The sequence below is a fragment of the Rhinolophus ferrumequinum genome, chromosome 12 (assembly GCF_004115265.2).
Source record: "Rhinolophus ferrumequinum isolate MPI-CBG mRhiFer1 chromosome 12, mRhiFer1_v1.p, whole genome shotgun sequence".
Lineage (NCBI taxonomy): Eukaryota > Metazoa > Chordata > Mammalia > Chiroptera > Rhinolophidae > Rhinolophus > Rhinolophus ferrumequinum.
Genome location: NC_046295.1, coordinates 64565928 through 64591965, shown reverse-complemented (window position 1 = coordinate 64591965; position 26038 = coordinate 64565928). Strand labels below are relative to the sequence as shown.

The window sequence follows — 26038 nt, the reverse complement described above, 5'->3', positions numbered from 1 at the left end:
ACAGATAACTTAAACCTGGAAAGCTAGTTAACAAAATGAAAAACTCTGTTTTTCATTAGTCTTCAAAATAGTATTAAGTAGTTTATTATGTGATTCCTGGGAAACTATTGTAGAAGATCTTTAAAATAAGTATATAAAAACCTACAATATCTTAAGATTTTCATTAGTATACAATCTCAAACTAAAAATTTTAGAACTGACTAGCTTCATTTTAAATGGGAGGAAGCTTTGAAAAGAGCTAGTTTTACTGCTTGACCTTGATTGGTTGCTCATGATACTTTTTGTAGAAGAAGATGGTGAATGGTTTATACTGCTCAGAGGGCAAAACTCACAAAACATAAAAAAACAGAATGTCTTAGAATTCTACTTAATGAAGCTTATGTTTGATTAGCTAGCTGTTTTAATTATAATTACAAGTCTTATAGACACAGAAATTCTATTTTTTTCAAGAACAAATTTGCATATCCTTAAAATACAATAGAGAAGAAAACAAACATTAGATTTTAACTGTTGAGCCCTTTTACTTTTTGAGCTTAGAGGTCCACATATTTTTTTTCTTTTTCTTCACAGCCTGGCTTGCATCTGATTCATTAGCTTCTCCAATTTGATTGCTAGGGCCATGTTTCCTTTAATCTTGAGTTTTCCTGACATGAATGCAATTGTTGGTTTTAGTTTACCTAAAGTGAGAAAATGAGAGGGAGAAAAGCATCCATTAGTGTCCTTAGAGATATACTGCTTCAAGAACATGCATTATAAAAAGAATCTCCTTGAGTTCTATAAACTTCTGAAGCACAGAAATTCCTATAACAGCATATTTTTTGAATCAGTATCTTGGGAATTCCAATTCCTAGACTTAAATGTTAACAATATAATATGAGAGATAATGTAAAAACAACAATTAGCAAAAGATAATAGCAAAAAGATGAAGATGCAACATGTATATACTAGTTACAGTACTCTCAAGGATACATGGACCTCAAATGAATTGAGGTAAACAAATACTATCTATTTTAATTAATTTTCCAATCTATTATAGTTCATTAAACTTTTAACATTTTAAGTTTAGATTTAACAAAATTAAATGGTGTAAATGCTTAAGAAATGATCATTAAAAATATTGGTATGAGGGCAGCCAGATGGTTCAGTTGGTTAGAGCGCAAGCTCTGAACAATGGGGTGGCCGGTTCGATTCCCACATAAGCCACTGAGCTGCGCCCTCCACAACTAGATTGAAGACAACGAGCTGCCACTGAGCTTCCGGAGGGTGGCTGGATGGTTCAGTTGGTGAGAGCGCTAGCTCTTAACAACAAGGTTGCAGGTTCAGTTCCTGCTATGGGGATGGTGGGGGGCGCCCCCTGCAACCAAACATTGAAATTTGCAACTGGACTTAGAGCTGAGCTGCGCCCTTCACAACTAGATTGAAGGACAATGACTTGGAGCTGATGGGCACTGGAGAAACACACTGTTCCCCAATATTCCCCAACAAAATTAAAAAGAAAAAAAAGTATAGGTATGGACACAAAAGTATATGTTAGCATTACTTTAGCCATACAAATGCCAGGATATAAAATGTAAACATAAAGACAGAATTATAGCTAATATAATAAATAGAGGCTCCATGGAGGGAGGAAGCTTTGTTTTTATTTGCAATTTTCATTCCAGTGCTAGTATAGGGTCTGACACACAGTGGAATTAATGAGGAAACTGAGGTTCAGAGAGGATTTTGACTTTCTCAAGGTCACACAGCTTGTATATGAGAGTGACGCAATTCAAAACCAGGTGTGTCTGATTTTTATTTATAGTTTTCTGAGCTATATTATACCAATTTATATATAGGTTATATCTCCAGAAGATACAATATGCATCAGGTTCATTAGTAAACCTTCACTGGGGCACACACAGACTCTTTGTAGAAAGAAAATGTGTGGGGTCAGTATATTGTGTATATAGAGATAGCAAAACATTATTCTGTATAGGAGTTGTAGCAAAACATTAAAGATTGGTTACGGATAGAAAGGATCAAGCCCAATTCTTGTATTTCAATGAACAAACTGAGCTGGTCACACTATTCAAAGGAAATGTGATGTTAAAATACCTAAATTCAGAAATAACAGATTAAGAGATAATTTTTATTTACATGGTAGATACTGGAAGATCTTTATTCTTTGAAGGAATAGAACAGCCCCTCCAAAAACTTATAAACACTGATATCTGGATGCACTTCAGCCAAAAACCTGGCTTCCTGCTGTCATTCTACAGTGATACCCACTAGTCCACAAACCCACCAGTCTACTCATGCATACACAGCTTCCAATCAGCACTACAGAGCCTTGCCTATAAGGATGAATGGACATCAAATGGAAACAGAAAAAACAAAACCAAACAAAAAAAACACTCCCAAAACAAAAACAGGTAAGAGCAATTTGAAGGAAACAGAGAATGTAGGCACAGAAGAAAACAAAGTAAATGAATAACAAAAAATTTCACAATTCATGTCCTCATTGATAAGATGTAACACTAACGTATGAAGAACAGGATTCTGAAGGAGAAAGGAGAAGAGAAGCACAGCAAAGAGGATGAAAAAGGAAGGGGCAAAATGGGTAGGAGAAAGGAATGAGAGGAAGGGGGAGAAGCAGCAGGAAGGGAATGGAATTGGGGAGAGTAAGGAGGAAGAAGCGGGGCAGTAAAAGAAGAAAGAAACTGATAAAATTAGAGTGAGCTCTTGGAAATTAAAAATTTGAGAGAAAATATTAAAATACAATAGAAAGGAGACACTTGCAGATCTTCTGGTCACAACAGTCAATCTCTCTTGCAACAGTCTCCCTCACACTACTGCAAAAGCCTCTCTCCACCCCCCACCTCGATCAATAATCTTTTCAAATAAAGTCGCTCCTTACCATAAAAAAAGAGGAAAGAATAAGAAAATGAATCTTATTTTTATAAAAAAAGGTGAATCAAACTCCTAAAAAGCAAGATGATTAAATCAGAGGTCTAATGCTTTCTCCAGAAAGTGAGAACTTAAAAAACAGAAATATCAAAGAAATGGCATAAGATACATTCCCAAGGAACCCATTAAGGAAAATGAAAGAAAAAAACAAAAAAGACCACAGCACCTTTTTATCATTGTGAAATTCCAGAATACTACAGAGAAAGAGATCATTTTGATTCTGAAACTTTCAGAAAGGGGAGGGGTAGATATAGAAGATTAAGAAGAATAGTATCAAATTCTCAATGGTAATCTTAGAAGATGGAGGAATGCCTTCAAAATTCTGAGAAAATGAATTTCAACCCAGAAATCTCTAGTCAGCCAAAAAATCAATGTGTTGGTAGAATACAAGTAGTTTTTAGAACTCACTAAAATTACCGCTCTATATCCTTTTTCATGAAGCTACTGGAGAATGTGTGCCACCCAACTGAGGATATAAACCAAGAGAGAAGACATGGGATACAGGAAATCGGAGATTCGATGCAGGACAAAGCTGAAGACATTTCCAGGATCACAGCTGTGTAGCAGGCTATTGTAACGAGCTACCTGTTCAGATTGTAACAAGAAGACAAAGGGCTCCAAGAAAAAAGTAGACTGACAGGTAATTCGACACATTTGGCAGAGTAAAAAATTGCATCAAGGGGTTCTGAGTAGAATATAGGAAGATTTTACTTAGTTTCTTTATACCTATTTAATGGGGGGAACAGGGCAATTATTTACCTCCAGGAAAAATAAAAGTTTCCTCTGACAAGAAACATAATAATAGTATGCTGTTTGATTCAACAGCAAACAATGCCAGAATTGTAATTATTTGAACATAGAGTCTTGATTTAAGCAAAAATGGTGAAATAACTATATTGGGAGAATGGAAAGTGGTGTGTGTGGGGGGTAGAAGCAGAATGAAGGTGCTATAAGAGAACTTAAATCTCATCTATCAGTCTTTAAATTAGTGAATCCGAAGAAAACAGTATAAGTACTATAAATATAACATTGAGAAATGTAATAACATTGAAAACTGTGGACTTAAATATTGAAAGAAACACCAAAAAGACTTGAAAGAGATTACCTCTGGGGAGCAGAAGGGGGCAAGGCCAAATAACACTTTTTAAATATATGAGTATATGCTTTTAAAAATTGAGGTGAAGTGCACATGACATAAAATTTTAAAGTGAACAATTCAGCAGCATTTAAGTACAGTCACAATGTTGTGTAATCACCATGTCTTTCTACTCCCAATACATTTCATTACCCCCAAAAGGAAACCCTGTACCTGTTATGGATTAGCAGTTCCTTCTCCCTGCTAATCCATAGCATTATGGCACCCACCAATGCTATGGCACCCACCAATCAGCTTTCTATCTCTATGGATTTACCTATTCTAGTTTTTCATATACATGGATTCATACAATATGTGATCTTTTGTGTCTGGCTTCTTTTACTTAGCATATTTTTAAGTTTAATCCATGTTGTACCCTCATGAAACAGGACTTCATTTATTTTTATGGCTGAATAAAATTTCATATATATAAATAATAATTTGTTTATCCATGCGTCTGTTGATGGACATTTCCACCTTTTGGCTATTGTGCATATTGCTGCTATGAACATGCGTATACATGTATTTGTTTGAGTACCTGTTTTTAATTATGTTGAATATATATCTAGGAGTAGAAATGCTGGGTCCTATGGTAATCTATGTTTAACTTTACCCCTATATTCATGGGTTTAACTAAACCTATATATACATCTAGGGTCAACTGCCCTTTAACAAGGTTGCCAAGACCATTCAATGGGGAAAGAATAACCTATTCAACAAATGGTACTGGGACAACTGGATGTCCATGTGCAAACAAATGAAAGTGGATCCCTACCTTAACACCATATACAATATTAACTCAAAATGGGTCAAAGGCCTAACTGTAGGAGCTAAAACTAAACACTCTTAGAGCACATAAAGGTAAATCATGAAAACTTGGGTTTGACAATGATTCTTACATATGATAGCAAAAGCACAAGCAACAAAAAACAGATAAATTAGACTTCATCAAAATTAAAAACTTTTGTGTTTCAAAATGTATCATCAAAAAAGTGAAAAGACAATTCGCAATAAATAGGAGACCATATTTGCAAATTATATACCCAATAAGGGATATCATCTTTATATCTGCAATATATAAAGAATTCTTAAAACAAAACAAAACAAAAAAACACAAAAATACTCAATTAAAATGGGCAAAGGATCTGAGTAGGCGTTCAGTAAGGAAGATATATATATGACCAATAAACACATGAAAATTGGCTGAACATCATTGGGCATTAGGGAAATGCACATCAAAACCACAATATGGTGATGGAAGGAGAACTGACTCTGGGTGGTGAACACACAATGTGATATATAGATAGATGATGTATTACAGAATTATACACCTGAAATCTATGTAACTTTACTAACAATTGTCACCCCAATAAACTTTAATTTAAAAAGAAACAACCACAATAAGATGTCACTTCACACCTATAAGGATTGCTGTAAAAAAAAAAACAACAACAAAAAAAACAAATGCTGGTGAAGGTAAGGATGCAGAGAAACCCTCAGACATTGATTGCTAGTTGGAATGTAAATGGTGCAATGGCTGTAGAAAACAGTTTAACAGTTCTTCAAAGAGTTAAACATAGAATTACCATATGATCCAGCAATATAAGAAAAATGAAAACATACGTCCACACAGAAACTTGGACATAAATATTTATAGCAGCATTATTCATAACAACCAAACAGTGGAAACAACCCAAATGTCTGTCAACAGGTGAACAAATAAACTATGGTATATCACTATGATGAAATATTAAGTTATAAAAAGAAATGAAGTACTGACACATGCTATAACCTGGATTAACCTTGAAAATATTATGCTAAGTGAAAGGAGCTGTACACAAAAAAATCACACATTGTGATTCCATATGTATGAACTATCGAGAATTGGCAAATACATGGAGAGAGAAGAAAGCATATCAGTGGTTGCCAGGAGGCTGGAATGGAGAGTGTTACTTAAATAGTATGGGGTATTTGTTCTGGAGTGATGAAAGAGTTTTGAAACTAAAGATTAGTGGTGGTTGATAGCATTGTGAACGCACTAAATTATGCCACGGAACTGTACACTTTAATACAGTTAATTGTATGTTATGTAAATTTCATCTCCATTTTTTTAAAAAAGAGAATGAAGCACTGACTGATACATGCTATATTAAGAATGAAACTTGAAAACATTGCTAGAAGATGCCAGTTACAGAATATTAATATCATATTTGTATGACTCTGTTCATATGAAAGTCCAGAATAGGGAAATCTATAGAGACAGAAAGTAGATTAACAGTTGCATAGGGCTGGAGGCGGGTAGATGAAGGATATGGGGTTAATAGCTAATGTGTATGGTGTTTTTTTTGAGGTGATGAAAATGTTCTAAAAGCAACTGTGGTGATGGTTGCAAATATCTGTGAATATGATAAAAACTATTGAATTATACATTTTAAATGGGTAAATTATATGGTATGTGAATTATATCTCAATAAAGCTGTTTACCTCATACACTGTTGGTCGGAATGCAGATTGGTGCAGCTGCTATGGAAGGCAGTGTGAAGGTTCCTCAAAAAATTAAGGACAGAATTACCGTATGACCCAGCAATCCCTCTCCTCGGTATCTACCCCAAAAATCTGAAAACATTTATCCGTAAAGATATATGTGCTCTGATGTTCATCGTAGCTTTATTTACAGTGGCCAAGGCATGGAAACAACCAAGTGTCCTTCAATAGATGATTAGATAAAAAAGATGTGGTATATATACACAATGGAATACTATTCGGCCATAAGAAAAGATGAAATAGTGCCATTTGCAACAACACTGATGGATCTTGAGATGATTATGTTAAGCGAAATGAGTCAGACAGAAAAAGTCAAGAACCATATGATTTCACTGATAGTGGTATATAAAACTGAAAACAAAAGAATAAGACAAAGAAATGAAGAAACAAAAACTCATAGACACAGACAATATTTTAGTGGTTACCAGAGGATAAGGGGGGAGGGTGGTGGTAGACGAGGGTAAAGGGGATCAAATATATGGTGATGGAAAGAGAACTGACTCTGGGTGGTGAAAACACGTGATACATAGATGATGTATTACAGAATTATACACCTGAAATCTATGTAACTTTACTAACAATTGTCACCTGAATAAAATTTAATTTAAAAATAAAAATAAAAAGCATGTTTTAAGATCATTTAAACAAAGCTGTTTAAAAAAAATAAAAGTTATTATTATATACAATAAATTGAATTAGTAATTAAAAATTTTACCACAAAAATCCCAGATCAAAATGGCTTCACTGGTTAATTCACTGAGTATAAAATCAATACAAAAAATTAATTGTATATGTGTATACTAGCAACAAAACAATTCAAAAATAAAATTAAGACAATAATTTCTTTTAATAACATACAGAAGAATGAAATACTTAGGGAAAAAGCATGAACCATAAAAGAATTAATAGATTAGACTTTATCAAAACTAAAAACTTGTAATTCAAAGGACACCATTAAGAAAATGAAAGATAAGCCACAGACTAAGAGAAAATATTTGCAAATCACGTGCATCTAGAATTTATAAAGAACTGACAACTTAATAATAAAATGCAAGTCAATTTAAAGGTGAGCACAAGATTTGAATAGACAGTTCAGCAAATATAAATAGCTATTAAGGACATGGAAAGATGCTCAACATCATTAATCATTAAGGAAATAAATTAAAACCATAAGATACCACCACACACCCATTAGAATGGCCATAATAAGAAAGATATTGCCATTTCTAACAACATGGATGAACTTGGAGGACATTATGCTACATGGAATAAGCCAGACACACAACGACAAATACTGTATGACCTCTAATATTTGGAATAAAGCTGAACTCACAGAAGCAGGGAGTAGAATGGTTCTTGCCAAGGGTTGGGGGATGGAAGAAATGGGGAGATATTGGCCAAAGGGTATAAACTTTCAGTTATAAGACAAATAAGTTCTGGGGATCTAATGTATGGCATGCTGACTTTAGGTAATAATATGGTACTGTGTATTTGATATTTGCTGAGAGTAGATCTTACATGTTCTCACCACATACATGAAAGATAACTGTAAGGTGATGAATGTGTTAATTAGCTTGATGGTAGTAATTTCACAATGTATATGTGTATGAAATTCATCATGTTTTACACCTTAAATACATAGTTTTTATTTGTCAATTATATCTCAATAAAGCTCTAAAAAATGACACTAATAAGTACGGGTGAGGATTTGGAGAAACTAAACTTTCATACATTGATTGCTGATGAGAATGTAAAATTGCTGCAGCCACTTTAGCAAACAGTTTGGTAATTTCTTAAATACATAACACACACACACACACACACACACACACACACACACACAGAGGGTGCCCAAAAAATGTATATATGTTTTAAGAAAGGAAAACTGTATTAAAATTGTAATACTCAATATATACTGATAACAAAAGATGAATACAAGTCACGTTTGACTCCTGAAATTACAAGAGGTGCTCAAAGTGGTTACCATCAGTGTCTAGACACTTCTGATTATGATTGAGCAACATTGACCAAAAGTGTCCAATTGTATAATATATATATATAAATGTATGTGTATATATATACATATATGTATGTATGTATATATAAAAGCTTTCCATATGACCCAGAAATTCCACTCTTAGGAATCTACCCAAGAGAAATAAAAATATACATCCACACAAATACATGTATGAGAATATTCATAGCAGCATTATTCATATTAGCCAAATATTTGAAACAATCCAAATGTCCACCAGCTGGTGAGCACATAAATATGTGGTATATCCATATAATGGAATACTATTCATCAATGAAAAGGAACTGAACTATTAACACATGCTAGAATCTCAAAAGTCTTATGCTAGGTGAAAGAAGCCAGATACCAAAGACTGTATACTGTTTGATTTCTTTTATATGAAATGTCTAGAAACAGCAAATTTGTAGAGATAAGAAAGCAAATTAGTGTTTGGCTGGCAGGAAGATAAAAATGGGGGCTGACTGCAAAGAGACATGAGAGAATTTTGGGGGGTGATGGAAATGTTCTCAAACTGAATTGCAAGTGATGGTTGTACAACTCCACAAATTTACTATAAAAACCATGTACACTTACAGTGGGGGGATTTCATGGTATGTAAACTATACCTCAATAATAGTGTTTAAAAGATAACTTTAAAAAACAGCTAGTAAGCACAATATCCTATATATAACCCCTCCAATATATTAATCGGATAATTGTGTACAATTTATTTTCTACCATAATGCTTTACCATACAGTGGCCTCTACTGGTGAAAAGGAAATTTTGATTAGTTGATCGCTAGTTGTTTTAAGTTTTTATATTTAAAATGTATCCACTATGTAAATTAGGTCATAGAAATGGCTATGATTTCTTAAAAGAGAATGCTTAGGATTATATGGTCTACATTATGTCCATTTGAAAGAAAGCAGATGAAGTAAGAACGAAAGGACATAAGCAGAAGCAAACTCACTCCCAATCTAAACTGCTGCTATAAAATAAACCTTATAAAAATACTTTTTTAAAAAATTACTCATTTAGCTGACTAACCTCCCCTAGTCAATCCAGGAAACAAAAAGCACGTTCACAGAAAGACATAAATGGAAAGCCCATTATTACAAGTTCATGCTACATAAATAAAATGTAAATTAAAGATGTAACTTGATTCTTTAACCTCCGGAGGACAATAATATAATGATTAAAAGAGCACACGTTTGGGTATTAGCTCGGATTCAAATCCTGGCTCCAACAATTACTCGCTCACAATGTGACTTTGATTTTATTATTTAATTCATCAGTGCTTCAGTCTCCATTTTTTTACAACAGAAAATATTTTATCTCAAAACACTGTTTTGAGTATTGCTTAATTCATAGTAATCATACAATAAATATTCACTATAATTATTATTTCTGTGTAGAAGCTGACAAATTTTTATTTTAAGTGGTCTTAATGTTCAAAACATTACATATTTATAAGATTCAAATTTACCAAACATTTGCTGGCCATCTATTATGTCCAAAACACTATGTTCAAACTTTATGGAGAAACAGTTATTGAAACACTAAACAAACACTACAGGAATTACTGAAAATGATTAAAGAGATAACTATTAATTAACATTGAAAGATGTTATAAAGTACTAAGTGAAAAATACTACCAACCAGTAGTAATGCTATAATACTGTTTTTATAAGCACACATATACATTAATATATATTCACAGAAATATATACATGTATGACTGTAAACCAAAATCAACTGATAGTATCTCTCAGTAATGTGATAAAGAGTAATTTTATTTATTTAATTTTTTCTTAAGTGTATTTTCTAACTTTTGCACCATAAATATTTAACACTATTAAAAAAAAGGAAAAGTTGAAGAGACCTCAATCATTAGTAACATCATATACAGACTGGATCAGATAGTATGCAGGCCATTAGCATCCTGGATTAGAATTGGAAAGCAAGCCCTTTCCAATTGGAGACTGTGATCTCCAATTTCTAAAGATTAAAAAGAACAAAGAATAACATTTATAATTAATTAAATAAAAGAATCTTCAGATTAGAATGTTATAATGCTTTAAAGTACTGTTTCTAATAAATACATGTGTTAATTAACTTATCATTTGGAGTAGTGTTCTGAGAGCAGAAAATAGAAAAAAATTACCCTTAAATCGTTTCTGGTAGTTAGAGGTACATGTGCGAACAGCAACTTATGCGAAATGTTCTCTTGATTAGGGATTCCACAGAAAGCAGGGTCACTGAGCCACAGGAGAGGGTCGCTATTTCCTATTAAGTACAATAGCTGGCAAGATTGAAGCACAACCTAACTCTCAATAAAAGAGCTGCAGCTGAGTTCAGCGCCTGTGGCGACCCAGTGTTCTTGGAAATGATATCTTAGTCCAACTAGTAGAAAGGAAGCCCACCTAGGAGTCCCTTTGAATTATCTCTGTGTTCCCAACTTTATCTCATTAGCTTCTCAGTCATGCAAAAAGGATATTCTACCATCTACTTCTCATTTGTTGGTTGAAGTAGAAGGGGCAGTAGAAGGAACAGTAAGAACCATTTTCCCAAAACCATGTGCTCTCCAAAATCAATAGCTGCTACAGTATTTCCCGGAAAACAAGACCTAGCCGGACCATCAACTCTAAGGCGTCTTTTGGAGCAAAAATTAATATAAGACCCAGTCTTATTTTACTATAATATAAGACCCAGTCTTATGTTAATTTTTGCTCCAAAAGCACCTTAGAGCTGATGATCCGGCTAGGTCTTATTTTCAGGGAAACAAGGTAAGATTCTACTGCTACACATGCTTATGGGTCTTGGCTATTTGGAAAGGAATAAAGGCAATGTTAGAACTAAAATTGTCCTTGAACAAACAGTAAATTAATAACATTGAAAACTCACCTGAAAACATTTTTACGAAATCCTCAGAAGTCATACTCATCACCACATCTGCCTCATCAGAGGGCTCTCCAGGTCCGACGTTCCCACCCTGGCTTTTAAGATCAAGAAACCACGTTCCACCATCTTCACCTACACAGAAGATAAAGATACAGAAATAAATGCCAAAGAAGCCCTGTTCTTCTTACATTTAATAACTGCTACAATTAGAATAATTTTACATAACGCTGTTTCCCAGGCTAAAATCTCCAGGCCTCTGTCAAATTCAGCAAATATTTATTAAGTACTTATTATGTGCCAGGCACTAGGCTAGCCTCTGAAGACTTGGCAATAACATGGTTCTTTTTTTTTCCTTCAGTCTTCAAATATTTTTTATTGGAAGGCCATGAATTGCCTTCATTTATTGTATTTCAAATCACTGTACATTTACTTTTGTGAAAACACTGCCTGCATTTCCTAGTAGAAAAAATAACCTAAAAATTGTTTCAGGAATGTAGAGAAATATCCAACTTAAATAGCAGAAAAGTGCACCATAATTACTGCTGCACTGCAGTCATTTCTCCATTTCCCGTATTTCTTAAATAACTACCTGGTCTGATAACACACAATATAAAGAGCAATTATGAAAAACAGACATTTACATATACTTCGAAAGTTTTATTTAAGAATATCCTGGTGGCATTGGATAACCAATCTTAGGCGCAGCTGCAGTAGCAGGATTTGCATAGCCTGTTGGTTCACAGCACTGTGCATATTTGGAACATTACTTCCCTATTGCTGAGTGCTATCATAACTATTCTGGTAAGTCATTGTTGGATTACCAGTCCTAAAACTGGTCTGTATACCAGCGGACACAAAATTACTTCCACAGCTCCCACTGGTGTAATTTGCAGCACTGTAAACACCATTCTGGGTTTTTGCCCCCAAATCTCTCTTAAGCAGACTGAGTAACCTCCGTCATAATTTTCCCTGTCTCTAAAGGTATTAAATCCACCCCTTTTGCCTGCAGAGTATCTGTCTCGACGGACATCCTTCCTGCCTCCTCTATCCCTGGAACCACCTGAACCTCTGTCTTCGACCAACTGAAGCAACTTGGGATTAACTGCTTGATTAGTTTTATGAACCACAGAGATAAGGTCGCTCACTTGCTTTATGTTCTTAGATGTAAAGAAAGTGTATGCTGTGCCTGTTTTGGTATTGCGAGCAGTTCTTCCAATTCAATGAATACAATCCTCTGAGGAGTTAGGGTAGTCTTAACTGTTAACAAATTTCACATCTTCCACATCTAGCCCTCTGGAAGCCACATCTGTAGCAATCAGAACAGGAGCTTTTCCGTGTTTGAATTCCTTTAGAACCCAGTCACGTTCCTGTTGACTTGTCACCATGGATACCCATGGCAGGCCACCCATCTCTCCTCATTCTTCTAGTAAGTTTAGCCCATCTTCTTTTGGTTTCCACAAAAACAATGCTTTTATTCTCCGTCTCACTCGTAATCTCTTCCATTAGACAATAAGTTTTTCATCCTTTTCATCGTCATGACACACATCCACAATCTAAAGAATATATATTGTGGTTTGCACTCAGTTCTAGTGCACCAGTGTTTATGTGAATATAGTCTTTCAGGAAATCTTCAGCAAGCTCTCTTACTTCTTTTGGCCAAGTCGCACTCCACATTAGGGTTTGCTTATCAGGTCTTATCTGATTCACAATCTTCCTTATTTGGGGGTTTGAAGCCCATATCAAGCATTCTATCTGCTTCATCAAGGACAAAGTAGGTAGTTTTTCTCTGGTTTGTTTTCCCACACTCTAAAAAAGTCAATCAGTCTTCTAGGTGTTGCAATACAGATTTCCACACCTGTCTCCAAATCACGAATCTGTGGTCCCTTGGGAGCACTGCCATAGATGCAAGTAACTTCCACTGACACGCTCTACACTATTCAGCACCTACCTGCTGCACCTGCTGGGCCAGTTTCTGAGTTGGTGCCAGCAACCAAGCAAATAGGCCCATCACCCTCTTTAGGTAGGAATGGCTGATACTCATGTGGACAATGGCAGGCAGCAAATAAGACAATGTTTTCCCAGATCTAGTCTGTGCTACTCCAACCATGTGCAACCTACTTAGAGCAACTGGCCATCCCTGAGCTTGAATAGCAGTGGGTTCAGTCAAGTTCTGTCTTGTAATCACGTCCATGATGTTTGCAGGAAAGTTTGCTTCAAAAAAATTTAGACCTGGCTTTGGGCAGTTGTGACCTCTAACTATAATTTCCTTGCTTCTTCCGTATGTCTTCGCTTCTTGAGCTGTGCACCTAGCCAAATTCGGGTGTTCTTGATAAAACGTCTTCTCAAATTTTGGCAGCTTATCAAGATTCCATTTCTTTTTAACTAATTGCTCCCCAGGGTTTCCAAACTTCTTTCCTGATAGGTTCCTGCCCGACTTCCTCCAAATCAAGGTGCACCAAACCCTCGATCCCGGCCATGGTTTCAGTCACTCAAATGGCCTAACATGGCGTCAATGATTTTGGTTGGAGGGTAACAAAGTGGAGAGAATCAGGTGTAACAAGTCGCTGTGGAAGGTGGCTTCCGCGAGGGCGAAGCCTTGCAGGGGCAACAGTGGTGGAAGGACAGTGATGACAGGAGCTGGAGATGCTCAGCAAGACACCAAGGGAAATGAATGAGGTCACATGGTTCTTACAAAAGAGGAACTGGAGGGTGATGTGGAGTAAGGAAAGCACCACTGAAGCTGAGATTTAAAAGTTAGGTTAGAATTTGCTAGATGAGGAGCTGAAAGTACAGGAGGACCAGAAAGGAGAAAGAGTGGATAGTGGCATCAGATGAGCTCGTAAAGCAGCGCAGACGCAGAGTGCACTGAGCCATGTAAAGGAGTCACTGACTTTATCCCAAGCGATGTGCTGTGGGAAGAGAACGACACAGACTTGTATGTGAAATAGGTCATCCAAACAGCAATGCAGAGAAGGTACTGGAGAGGGATAAAAAGGATGCAGAAGACTAGTTAGGATGGTATTGGGTAATTTAGGACCTTGAGGATATCTGCCTGATCAGGATTAGGACAGTGGGAATGGAAGAAAGCAGGCGTATTTCTGAGAGAATTTCAAAGCAGGACCACAAGACTAGGTAACGGATTGAACATGAAGAGGATGAGGTAGGGAGGGTGCATAAGAATGATTTGCTACTTTGGGGCTTGGGAAACAGTAAATACTGGTGTGCTTTTTACTGAGAGAAGACTGCTGAAGAAGAGCAGATTTAACAGGTAGTGCCAAAGGCAAGTATTAGGAATGGTGAGTTGTTTTGGACATTTTTACATTGAGGCCTCTTTGTGACAGCCAAGTGAAAATGTCAAATGAAGTCTGATGGGGCTAGAAATACAGACATATAAGTAATCAGTTCATATGGTCATTGATGTCATTCGAGTGGTTGGAGTTTCCTAGAGAAAGTCTGTAGAGTATAAAGAGTGCTAAGACAGTGAAGGATAGAGAAGCATCTAACAGGAAACTGAAAAAGCAAAAGCGTGATTACAGACAGAAGGAAAGCAAGGTGAGCTACTGTCGAGGAAGCCAAGGAAAGGGAGAATTTCCAGAAGGAAAGAGTGGTTAATAGCATTAAATGTTGCAGAGTGGTGACAGGATAAGAATGACAAATGTACACTGGTGACATAGAAGCAACCAAGGACCTTGGTGAGAACAAATTCAATGGAATGGAGAAAAATGATATCAGAGCAGAGTGAATCATAGATGAAAATAAGTTTTGCTCTGAAAGGGAGAAGTCAGACAAGAGGGAGGTGTCAGGGGAGGGTGGGTATTATTATTGTTGTTTTGTTTCAAATACAGAATAGATTGGGAACGTTGACATAGGGAAGGAGGCTGCAGAATGAACAACAAGTAGAAGAGAGGGCATATTTAATAGCACAAAGTCCCTGAGGAGGCCAGAGGAAATGGTACTTTGCTACTCAAGGTGGGATCCATGGATTGCAGTACTGTCACCACCTGCAGGAGAGCAGAATTCAGACCCCACCTCAGACCTATTAAGTCAGATTCTGCATTTTAGCATGAACACAGGTAACCAGTATGAACATTAACACTTGGGATGCACACTGATCTAGAGCTGAGCTCCACTCTGTTGGGAGGGAAGGAAGAGAGGATGATGTCTATAATAGTTGATTGAGTATCAGATGAAAGGAAGCTGAAGAAATTTATCTATAGGCTTCAATTACCTCTGTGATAAAAATGGAATTATTTGCTGAAACTGGCAGGGAAGTGGTGAAGGGAAGAGAAGGAGACGTGAAGAACACTGAGAAGATTTAAAATAGTCACGGTGGAAAATGAGGCATTAAGCTGACTACAGAAATACAGAATTCTGAGACGCTGCTTAGACCCCAGTTGAAGAGGGCAAGGATGAATTTCTACTGATGCAGATCCACTGGGTGATGGGATTTTTCTTTTTTCTTTTTTTCATTTCTCCAGCGGGATTTAGAAGTCTGGAGGCAACTGTCGGGATGCAGGCTAGTTTCATGGGTTTTGACAGTGACATAAGCACAAAAGATCAAGAAATTTAGGATACCGTCAAGAGAGTGATTGAAGTAATGGTCCAGGGGTTTTAAGGATAGAAAAGGAAGTAAAAACAGGAAGGTGAAGATGGATTAAGACACAATAGAAGAGACAAAGGATGAAAGACTAATAATGTCAAAGTTTGCGTACAAATGGGACTGAGGTAGCTAGTTCTTAAAAATGTCCTGAACCTGTGTTAATACTATATTGAGAAGAAACATATTGAAAGGTTTTAAAAAGCTGAGTAAATTCAGACTGACTTGAAAAATCTCAAAGATAAAAATGTCGAGGTGCCCGTAGTAGACGATCAATTACTGTATTATACTACCTGTCGTGATCCATATGGCCTTCGACACAGGATTTTCTCTCAATTACATATGACAAGGAGTTATTTAACACTGGAAATTTTTGTAATGAAATTTTATTTTACATGTGTCCATATGCACTGATCTTAACTTAAACATACAAATCAGTGGTTATTTGTTCTTTTTCAATGTCTACATTCTCGGATAAGGGTTCCAGATACAGCCAACTAGCCAGGTGATTACTACTAGAGGGTGGTTTTCTTCCAAAGAAAATATCCTACACTTTGTTTCATAAAACCCTCAGATAACCAGATGTAATCCTTACCCGAGAGTTCAAACTGATAGACTGCTTGAGTGGTTTTAACAATGTCATCAGTGAGAGACTCCTTAACGACTTTAAATGTTTCTTCCACAGTTCCAGAACGTAGTTTTGGTGCTGGCTGCAGCTTGTCTTCTTTCAATTGTGGAATGGCACCTGTAAAATATTATTGATGTAAATGGCTTTAAAACCTAGGCAATATAAGGCCACCCAGAAGATTAATTAAATAATAGAACAGACTTGCTACCAATTAGACCTGTTTGACCAAAATGACCTTAAATACCTTGGCATCTAAAAGCATAAAGCAAACTGATGGAGTTAACAACTAAACACATCAATTATGATTATAAATGTAAATGATTTATACTCTCCAAGTAAAAGGCTGACTCTCAGATTAGGTTAAAAAAAACAAAACCCATTACTAAACTATACAGTGTTTATAATAAACAAACCTAAACAAATTATTGGAGTTTTAGGGGTAATAAGTAATCACTCCTTCATCCCCTCTCAGTTCTAAAACCAAATGAGAAAAGAACACACCAGAGTCAGAAAGATGGAGATCAGAATATCAACTGTGTAATCAGTGGAGTGGAAATAAAGATTGTAGTCAGTAGACTACAACTACACAAGCTTTAATGGGAAAGAGACAGAGCATTTCAATAACTAAAAAAAAAAAAAAGACACATGGCTAACAGCCCCTGACACAGCCAATATAAAAATGTAAAAAATAAACAACAAAAAACCCAAACACTAAACATCACTTGACTGACACACAATCTCCTGTCAGAGTCTAGGAAGAAATGGGCAGTACCTCTAAGGTAGATGGAGTCAGCCTAAGAAACACTGGACTGCTTGCGCTTCACCTCATGGAAGATCTCAAATGAACAATAGCTCTACTCACCTATACAGAAAAGAAAGGTTCTCACATTTTAGAGTACTGGCTCAGACTCTGGGCTTAGACTAGAATCTGTCCTTCTGTTCTACAATGCAGCTTTTCAAGAAAGACTCCATCTTTCACATCCAATTTCAAGGCTCACAGCTCCCAAGTACCCGAGGAGCAGACTGTAGGGGAGGTCCTGGTGGTAGTTCATCCTGGAGAGTGCACGCCACTCCAAAACATGACTGATAAAGACGGGGAGGGGAAGAACCTTGGCAGGAGGACAGCCTGAAGAGAGTTGTTTTTAAGCAGAAGAGGTACAAGAAGGTCCCATGTCAGCCTTGCACATTGGCCCTAGTAGCTATATGCCCACAGGTACCACTACAGAAACTATAGCTCTGAGACAGGATTTCCACCAGATGAACCGGGACTGGAGCCAAAAGCAACCTACACATCCCTGTCATTTGATTACACTAGTTCTAGAGATATCCCCTAATGTGAGGATGAATTAACAGGGAAAAAAATAACCTGATGCCTATGAAAAAACCAATGTTCCACAAGGGTAATAGAAGGTTATTCTGAAGAGCAAAGTCAATCTCTAAAAGTAACTTACTGTGAACCCCACAAGAATTCCTCCACAAGAAAACTACATGAAACAGGAGCAGAAAGTCATATACAACTGGCTGAGATGAAAAGACAATAGAATATAATGAAAACAAAATGGGAAACATGAGAAACAAAAAATACAATAGCAAAATTAAAATATTAGAGGCAGTATGGAACAGAGATGAAAGTGTTGAAAATCTCATCAGTAATATAGAGTATAAACTTGAAAATATCTCCCAGAATGCAGAAGAAAAGAACAAAAGATGGAAATGAGATGGTGGTAACTACAAGGGAAAAGCAAAGGGTAGTCAGGCTAAGAATAAGTGTTTCTGAGGAGAATCCAAAACATTAAAATTGTATCTAAAGAAAAAAACCAAAAATAACCTGGAGAGTTAAAAAAGAAAAAGGATGAGTGGGTCCCCTGTGTTGCAGTGGGGGGTGGGGGGAATCAGTGAATGAAAAAAATCAATGAAGAAATGGCAGTACCACTTTTAATATGAGGGAAAAAAAGCATTAGTTTAAAATTATGTACACAGTTTACAATATATTACATAATTACATATATATTATGTAAAACAAATATACATAGCACAAATACCAGAAAAAGGTACAATCAAATGTTAACAGGATTATTAAATAGGGGTTGCAATAAAAAAGTAAACTCCCCCTTTGAAAATGAGGGCTACACACTAACTTCTGAGGGACAAACTGAAGTCAACATATATGGATTTGGATATGGATATAAAAAAATCACCTGAAAGAGGTAAGTTAGATCCAGGCCAGATATACTGGACTATTACCTATATGAATATATTAATATATCTAAAGAAAATGTTACATAGAATTGTAGTTGACTGAACCAGGAAGAATAGGGAAAAGAGAGCTACAGAAGTAAATGCTCTCTCCAACACTGTATGGAGAAGAATAGCTTTATTCGCCAAAGAAATCTGAGTATTCCAACCTCAAAAGGATGAGGCCATGGAAGGAGAACTGACTCTGGGTGGTGAACACACAATGTGATATATAGATGATGTATTACAGAATTGTACACTTGAAACCTATGTAACTTTATTAACCATTGTCACCCCAATAAATTTAATTTTAAAAAAAAGATGTTGACAGGTTGGAAAGATAAGATAAACAAGATGACTCTTACATGGCACAAATATAAAAATAATTAATTTTCTATCAAAAAAAAGAAAGGATGTGGGCATCCTTCATGTGGAGATGGATACATGGATCACAGTCAATGCACTTGACATTCTAATCCCATAGGCAAAATCATTCCTACGAAAGCCTAATGCCAAAAAACATTTATCTTACATTTTACTTATCTAAGCTCTCTTGTTCTGATTCCACGATCATGAAACAACCTGCTGATTATGATTCTGTTCCCTATGTAATTATAACCAAAGGGAGAGAATAGGCTGATCACAGCAACTACACATTTAGTCTAAGACATGGCAACTCCTCATTATAAACTAATAAAGTGGGATTGCTGGGGGGGAAAACTTGCTAATTTAGAGGACTTGAAGTATTCGGGAATTAGGAAAGCAATTTTAAGTTTATTTTGCAAGTTTATTTAAGCAAATTAAGTTCAGGGTATGGACTTTGGAAATGGAGAAATATGAAATTAAATCCTGGCTCTACCACCTGCCAAAGCTGTGATCACACAGGTGTAATTAATTGTAAAATGAGGATAATACCTGTTTTGTAGGAGTATAAGTATTAAATGAGACAATGCATGCAAAGTACTTAACACAGTGTCTGGCACATTACAGGTACCCAATAAATGTTTGTTAAAACACAAAATAAATATACACGAACAGTAAGTGGTTCTTATTATTAAACTTGGAATTTAAAGAGCACATTTCATGTATATCTTCCTCCAAAATATAGATCCAATCTTAAGAGAGCTGAGCAAAAATCAGGATTTTAGACTTGTCTCTATTAGAGGACGAGACTCTATTGGACTTTGATAAGCTCTCTAGTTAAACCAAAACTAATTTCTGTCATTCTGTAATAAGCCTTCAAGAAAAAGACTGACAGTCTTGTTTTAATACTCTGATACATCCACGTGGCAACTAAATGAAAGATCTAATATTTTTAATTAAAAAAAATTTAATTTTAAAAAGAGCTATCTCTGGATGGTGGGACTATGCGTAACTTTTTTCCAGTCTGTATTTTTCAAATTTTCTACAATACAAAAGAAAAGTTGCCTTTTTCATTACCTAAGCAATTTTTTAAACTCTCTCCAAAAATTTGGACAAAAAAAAAGAGATAAAGATATAAAAGATAAGATTAAGGGGTAGCCAGTTAGCTCAGTTGGTTAAAGCGTGGTGTTAATAACACCAAGGTTGCCGATTAGATGCCGCCTGGGTCACTGTGAGCTGTGCCCTCCTTAAAAAAATTAATTAACTAATTAATTTAAAAAAGAAAAAAGATAAGATTAAGCCAGAAAGAAGATTTGGCATTAAAATGCATTGCAGTAAGGTTCTTTAAGTTTGATAAACATAACAGAGGAAATCTGTCCTAAATTTTGTAAGAGCCATCTAAAGAATCCATGATCATTTAGGAGACTCAGTGTCTATACGATAAAAATAAGGTAAGGGCCTAGAAGAACAGCAGCTATTCTTGTTAATACACCACGAGTGAAATTCTTTTTATGGGTATTTGTTAAAGCATGTTTCTTCTGACATTTCAGTAAGCTAGTGACGTACTGCAAGAACACAAATACTAACATGTAAACTCTGGACCAATTCAAGGGGGTAATTGTTTTTCAATTATAAAAACAGAATAAAGTAAAACCAAAATCTCCTTTGAAGTAGTCACATAGCACAAACTCTGAATGGTGTTAGACGTACTTTGTGTGACACATTTTCCCTCAAAATAAAATAACACATCAACACAAAATACCTAAGGACAGTGCTATGAAAAGAAATAAAACTTTTAAAAAGGGTTGCTTTTCTTTTTAGACAGATTTTTTTTTTTTAATCAAATGAAAAGACTCTATTAAGAACTTCTTACTGGGGTGGCCAGTTAGCTCAGTTGGTTAGAGCGCGGTGCTCTTAACAACAAGGTTGCCGGTTCGATCCCCACATAGGCTACTGTGAGCTGTGCCTTCCACAACTAGATTGAAACAACTACTTGACTTGGAGCTGATGGGTCCTGGAAAAACACACTTAGAATAAAAAAACAAGTTAAAAAAAAAAAAAGAACTTCTTACTGGTAGAAGAAAAATACAACTTTCTTTGCTAGAATTAACTAAAACTTCACATTGTCTAGTTTAAATTACAAATGGTTTAAAAGTAGAATGCAAAAAATGTCCAACTCTGTATCTTGGAAGCAATACATAAGTTAGTATCTTTATTTTCATACATAAAATATGGTCTGTATCTTACCAGATGATCCCATTTTCTTGATAACAGTATCCGGCAATTCATCTAAGAAGAAATCTGGCAACAAAGAATGGCCTGAAAAATAGACCCCCAAAATAATCAGGTTACTGTAACTACTTCAATATATTAAGATTTTAACAACTGTTTAAGAAATACTTATCTGTTTTTATTCAAATGATCATTTTGGTGCAATGAAAAGACCCCCATGAGAACTGTCAAATGACCTGACCCTCACTAAGCTAAAAGCCTTTCCTCATAATCCAATTATCCTGCTCTCCTATGGCAAAGTTCATCTTTAAGATCCAGCCAAAAGTCACCTATTATGTTGAGCCTTAACTGCTCTCCCAGGAGCCTCTGTCCCCTTCTCATCTATCCATGCAACCTTCAGTTTTATATCCAATGTGCTCAGGACTCATTTCTTCCCTGGTCCCCTGAGAAAAGGGGGCTCCTTATTAAGGAGGACTTATTTATCATCTCTGTCTGTCTGCTCCTGCTTCTGAGAAGATTAAACACTGGAAGGCAGGAATGCATTGGTCTTTGTTATATCCTAACATTTATTACAGTACCACATCACATTAAATTCTCAACACTCGGTAGGATTTTTAACTTAAATGAAAAATTTTGTGCACAAAGACACTGCGTCTTTCAAACCTAAAGTGATAATTACACTGTACCAGGACCCAGAAGACCTGGCTCTGGTTCAGGTTCTGCCACCATTAGCTGACTGTTCTTAGGCAAAGGCTTACTCTCTTTGAACCAGTTTCTCTACTGTAAATATTAACTACTGAATACTGTGCCTGTACCACACGCCAGGCACTGTGCTAAGCACATTACAGTCCTGTGCGGAAGGCATCATTCCCTCAATTTTACCAATAAGGAAAGCGAAGCTCAAAGAAAGTGGGTGACACACCTAAAGTCACAGCTAGTGAGCAGCCACGTTGGAATCTGAGGCCGGATTGTCTTCTCCCAAACTCCGTGTTCTTAATCACTACACAATATTCCTTCCCTCACAGGATTGCTATGAAGTTAAATAGATAATGTATGTAAAAGTGCTTTGTAAAACTGTAAAGAGCAATTTAATTCAATTCAGTTCAAATTGAACAGACAGACAGGGATGATACCAATATAAACATGTGGTTTCTGTCACCTAGAATTTCAACTTAATGAATAATATTTAAAACATACTTTTGCACAAATAAACATAACTCTCATTTATATCTATTGTCTACATTATATTTTATACATGAAGTAAAATGCATTATCATCACCATTATCATCTGCAATTTCAGAGAGGAAAAGTGATTTTTGAACAAGGGGGACTTCAGAGAACTTCTCAAATCAGACCCTTTAACACGGGCCAGACTCTGCTCACTTATCTTTACCAGCTGTCATTAAGCTACTCTAAGAGACACAAACATTAGGAAAGAGTCCATAATCTTAAGAAGTTTTTGTGAAAAACCCACTACTGTATCATCTGTTACTATATCCTTGAATAAAATCTTTACTCCGTGATTTTAAGATCAATTTTTAAAACTAATTTTCATTTTTGGCTTCAAGATTTGGAAATGGCTAATAGCTAATGTGACCTTCTGTATCTGAATATCATTTAAAAAGCACTCAATGCACTTCTATTTTTTCTTTCTTTCTTTTTAAAGGTGTGTCGGATGGGTTTTGTATTCCTTCATTGGGAGGACTGCTTTTAAAAGAACATATAGATTTTATAATCACACAAATGCACACACACAAAAAACAGATGTGTGTTCACTGCAGAAAATATGGGAAAGACGTAGCAATACTTTGAAAAACTGTACGCATTACCTGGTTTAATTGCATAGATGTCAAAATTTTTTATTCCTTCTTCTTTTAAGATATTTTCATCAATAATAAAGTTGCCAGTAAAACTTTTTGGTCTTTTGAAAATGGAATATGCAGCATCTGCAATGATATCAACTTTTCTACACTGGCTTTCAACACCAGATCCTCCCAGCATATCCATAGCAGCAGTGTGTATGGCTGTAGAGAAAACAAACATACACATCCATAACTCCAAATCAAATAACAGGACTATGTAAGTAACCAGCAAGACAGCTAATCTCTTTATTTCTCGGATGATAAAAAACAAGGTCCAGAGAGTTTACGACACATGCTAAATATTCTACTGACGTAACTGGGTAGAAAACACATGTTCCTTGCTCTACACAACACTGCCTCACAAAGAACACCTTCATGAGACTCACAGCAAAATTTACCTAGACTTTTCTGACTTACAACACTTAAGAATTTGCATACCATTCTTTAGAGTCAAGAAAACCAGTGAAGTACAATAGAAAGAGCACTGAGCTGTAACTCAGGTGAATGAGATTTTTATGCCAACTATGCCATGACTTTTGGCAAGCCACTTTAACATCTTTCGGCCTCATCTGTGTCTAATAAAATATGGAGCTCCTTTCCTCAGCTGATTGTCTCTCTTTCCCATCTATTAGAATAGTGAGACTCTGTTTTCTTGTGTTTACATCACTGTATGCCCAGTGCCTGAAACTATGACAAACGCACCATAAGTACTCAATAAATATAGGTTAACAACAGGATCCATCACATGAAATTCACTGATGATTCGGGAAAGAAAATAAGCAAGATTTGTAATGAAAGCTGATAGGCCTTGGAGCACAAGAATCCTAAAGGTGACCCTAAAACTTATTAAAGAATAATTGGGGAAGTATCTACTGGTAGCTTCCGACTGATTCTCTTGATACAGCTTGCTCAAAACAAATAGTAACAAGAGTCTTAAAATCAATTGAAGATTTCCTTTCACGTCAACATATGCACACATATCAGGTTTAAAACATCGCCATTGCCTGAGTCCTTCTCTGGGGAGAGAGCTTATCCCACCTCTTTAACATCTGCCAGCCCCCACCAAGCACACATATTATTCCTGTGTATACTCACTAAACCAAAGATACCACTGATTATAAAGTGTACCACTAAGAAAAAAATCTCCCAATTAAACTAAGATACATCATCAAATTTAAGAGCATCCTGATCTCAAAAATGTAAAAACATGAGCATCTCAGAATCAATGAAGGATTGTAAAAACTGCTATTAAAGCAAGTTGGAAAGTAGGTCCTTTGAAAAACAAGTAAACTAATTTTGGTTTCTAGCAGCAGAAAAGCCAGCTGCCACCCTGTCACCCTGGCCTCTCTGGTTAGTGAGTTCCCATCTATTTGCAGTGTGGTCCAGGTGACACAGGACTGCAGCTGTTCTGCGATCTTTTGTTATCTTCCTCTCTGCTGCCAGTACCAAGATCAGCAGCTGCCACTTCCAGACTCCTCACTCCAGGCTACATGAAATCTATCCCAAAGGGGACCTTCCTCTTCTACCACACTTGTTCTGAGCAGTCAAGAGGTAAGAGGCAACCAGCACTTTGAACAGAAGCCCTCATCCCTCCTCTCCCCGCCAACCTCCATTTCAGCAGAAATGGAGTTTCATGAAAATGGGGTTTATAAAAAGAAAAAATTATATTTGTGAAGGTGACATAGTTGGGGCCTGAGATCCTCATGTTGTGGTACTACCAGAGGCCTGCTCACTGATCTCTTCTCTGGATGGGTTGAATTCAGTGGGGTGAAAGTCTTAGACCCCACTAGGACTAAGGGGTAATATAGCTGGTGTAGAGAAGGAGCACCGAGCCAGAGAGGACAGTGTACCAGGACACTATTTTAATTGTTGATAACATATGTTATACGTTAAGAGCAATAGATGTCCTTTCCCTTACAGGGCAATAATGTTGGGAGATGACTTCTGGTTCCAGCAGGCATACAGAAAGAGCCACTCTACACAGTCTAGGAAGAGGACATGTATTTTTTAAACAGAGACCTAACAAACAGCCAGGAGCCTGGACACCCTCTCAAATCCACTTTCATTGCCTCAATCAGGAATAATACCATCTTGTAGCTAGCTTTCCTGCCTCCTCTCTCCACAGTCTTATAAGCTATCCTATATTCAGACACCAAGTTAAACTTCTTAAACCTTAGCGAAAACCTTATCACTCCACTGCAATGTTCCCTCTGCTTACTATAGACTAAAATTCAAGCTCGCAAACTTGGCAACCAAGACCTGGGACTTAGCCCATCCATCTTCCCCCACAACCTCAACCCCCCCAACAGTCCAGTCAATCTCAGCTACTTACAGTTGCTCAAGTTCAGTGGGAACTAAAAAGCCCACACCTTATCATAAAGACTCCATATCAGACTCCTTGTGGTTCCACCAAACACACAGTATTTTCCCACATTGTAGCCTTTCTTGTTCCCTCTGCCTGGAATGCCTTGCCCAGTTCTCCTTGCTAACTCCAACATCCCCTTGGGGGTCTCGTTTCAGCTGTTTACTTCTGTTAGAAAACCTCTTTTCCTGACTTGAGCTACATGGCCCTCCTGCTG

General features: G+C 36.4%; 1 protein-coding gene and 1 pseudogene across 1 annotated transcript in view; both read right to left on the bottom strand.

The window, feature by feature from the left end:
* Positions 1-365: 365 nt before the first annotated feature.
* The window catches only part of HSDL2 (hydroxysteroid dehydrogenase like 2), a 58202-nt gene continuing 32529 nt past the window's right edge, over positions 366-26038 (bottom strand). The window contains exons 7-11 of the mRNA XM_033124016.1: positions 23427-23621; positions 21612-21683; positions 16734-16883; positions 11545-11673; positions 366-677 (exon numbers count right to left, since the gene is read on the bottom strand). Coding sequence (XP_032979907.1) covers positions 565-677; positions 11545-11673; positions 16734-16883; positions 21612-21683; positions 23427-23621 — 659 coding nt within the window. The 3' untranslated portion in view covers positions 366-564. The remainder of the gene's footprint in view (positions 678-11544; positions 11674-16733; positions 16884-21611; positions 21684-23426; positions 23622-26038) is intronic.
* Positions 12203-14061, bottom strand: LOC117032460 (probable ATP-dependent RNA helicase DDX5; annotated as a pseudogene).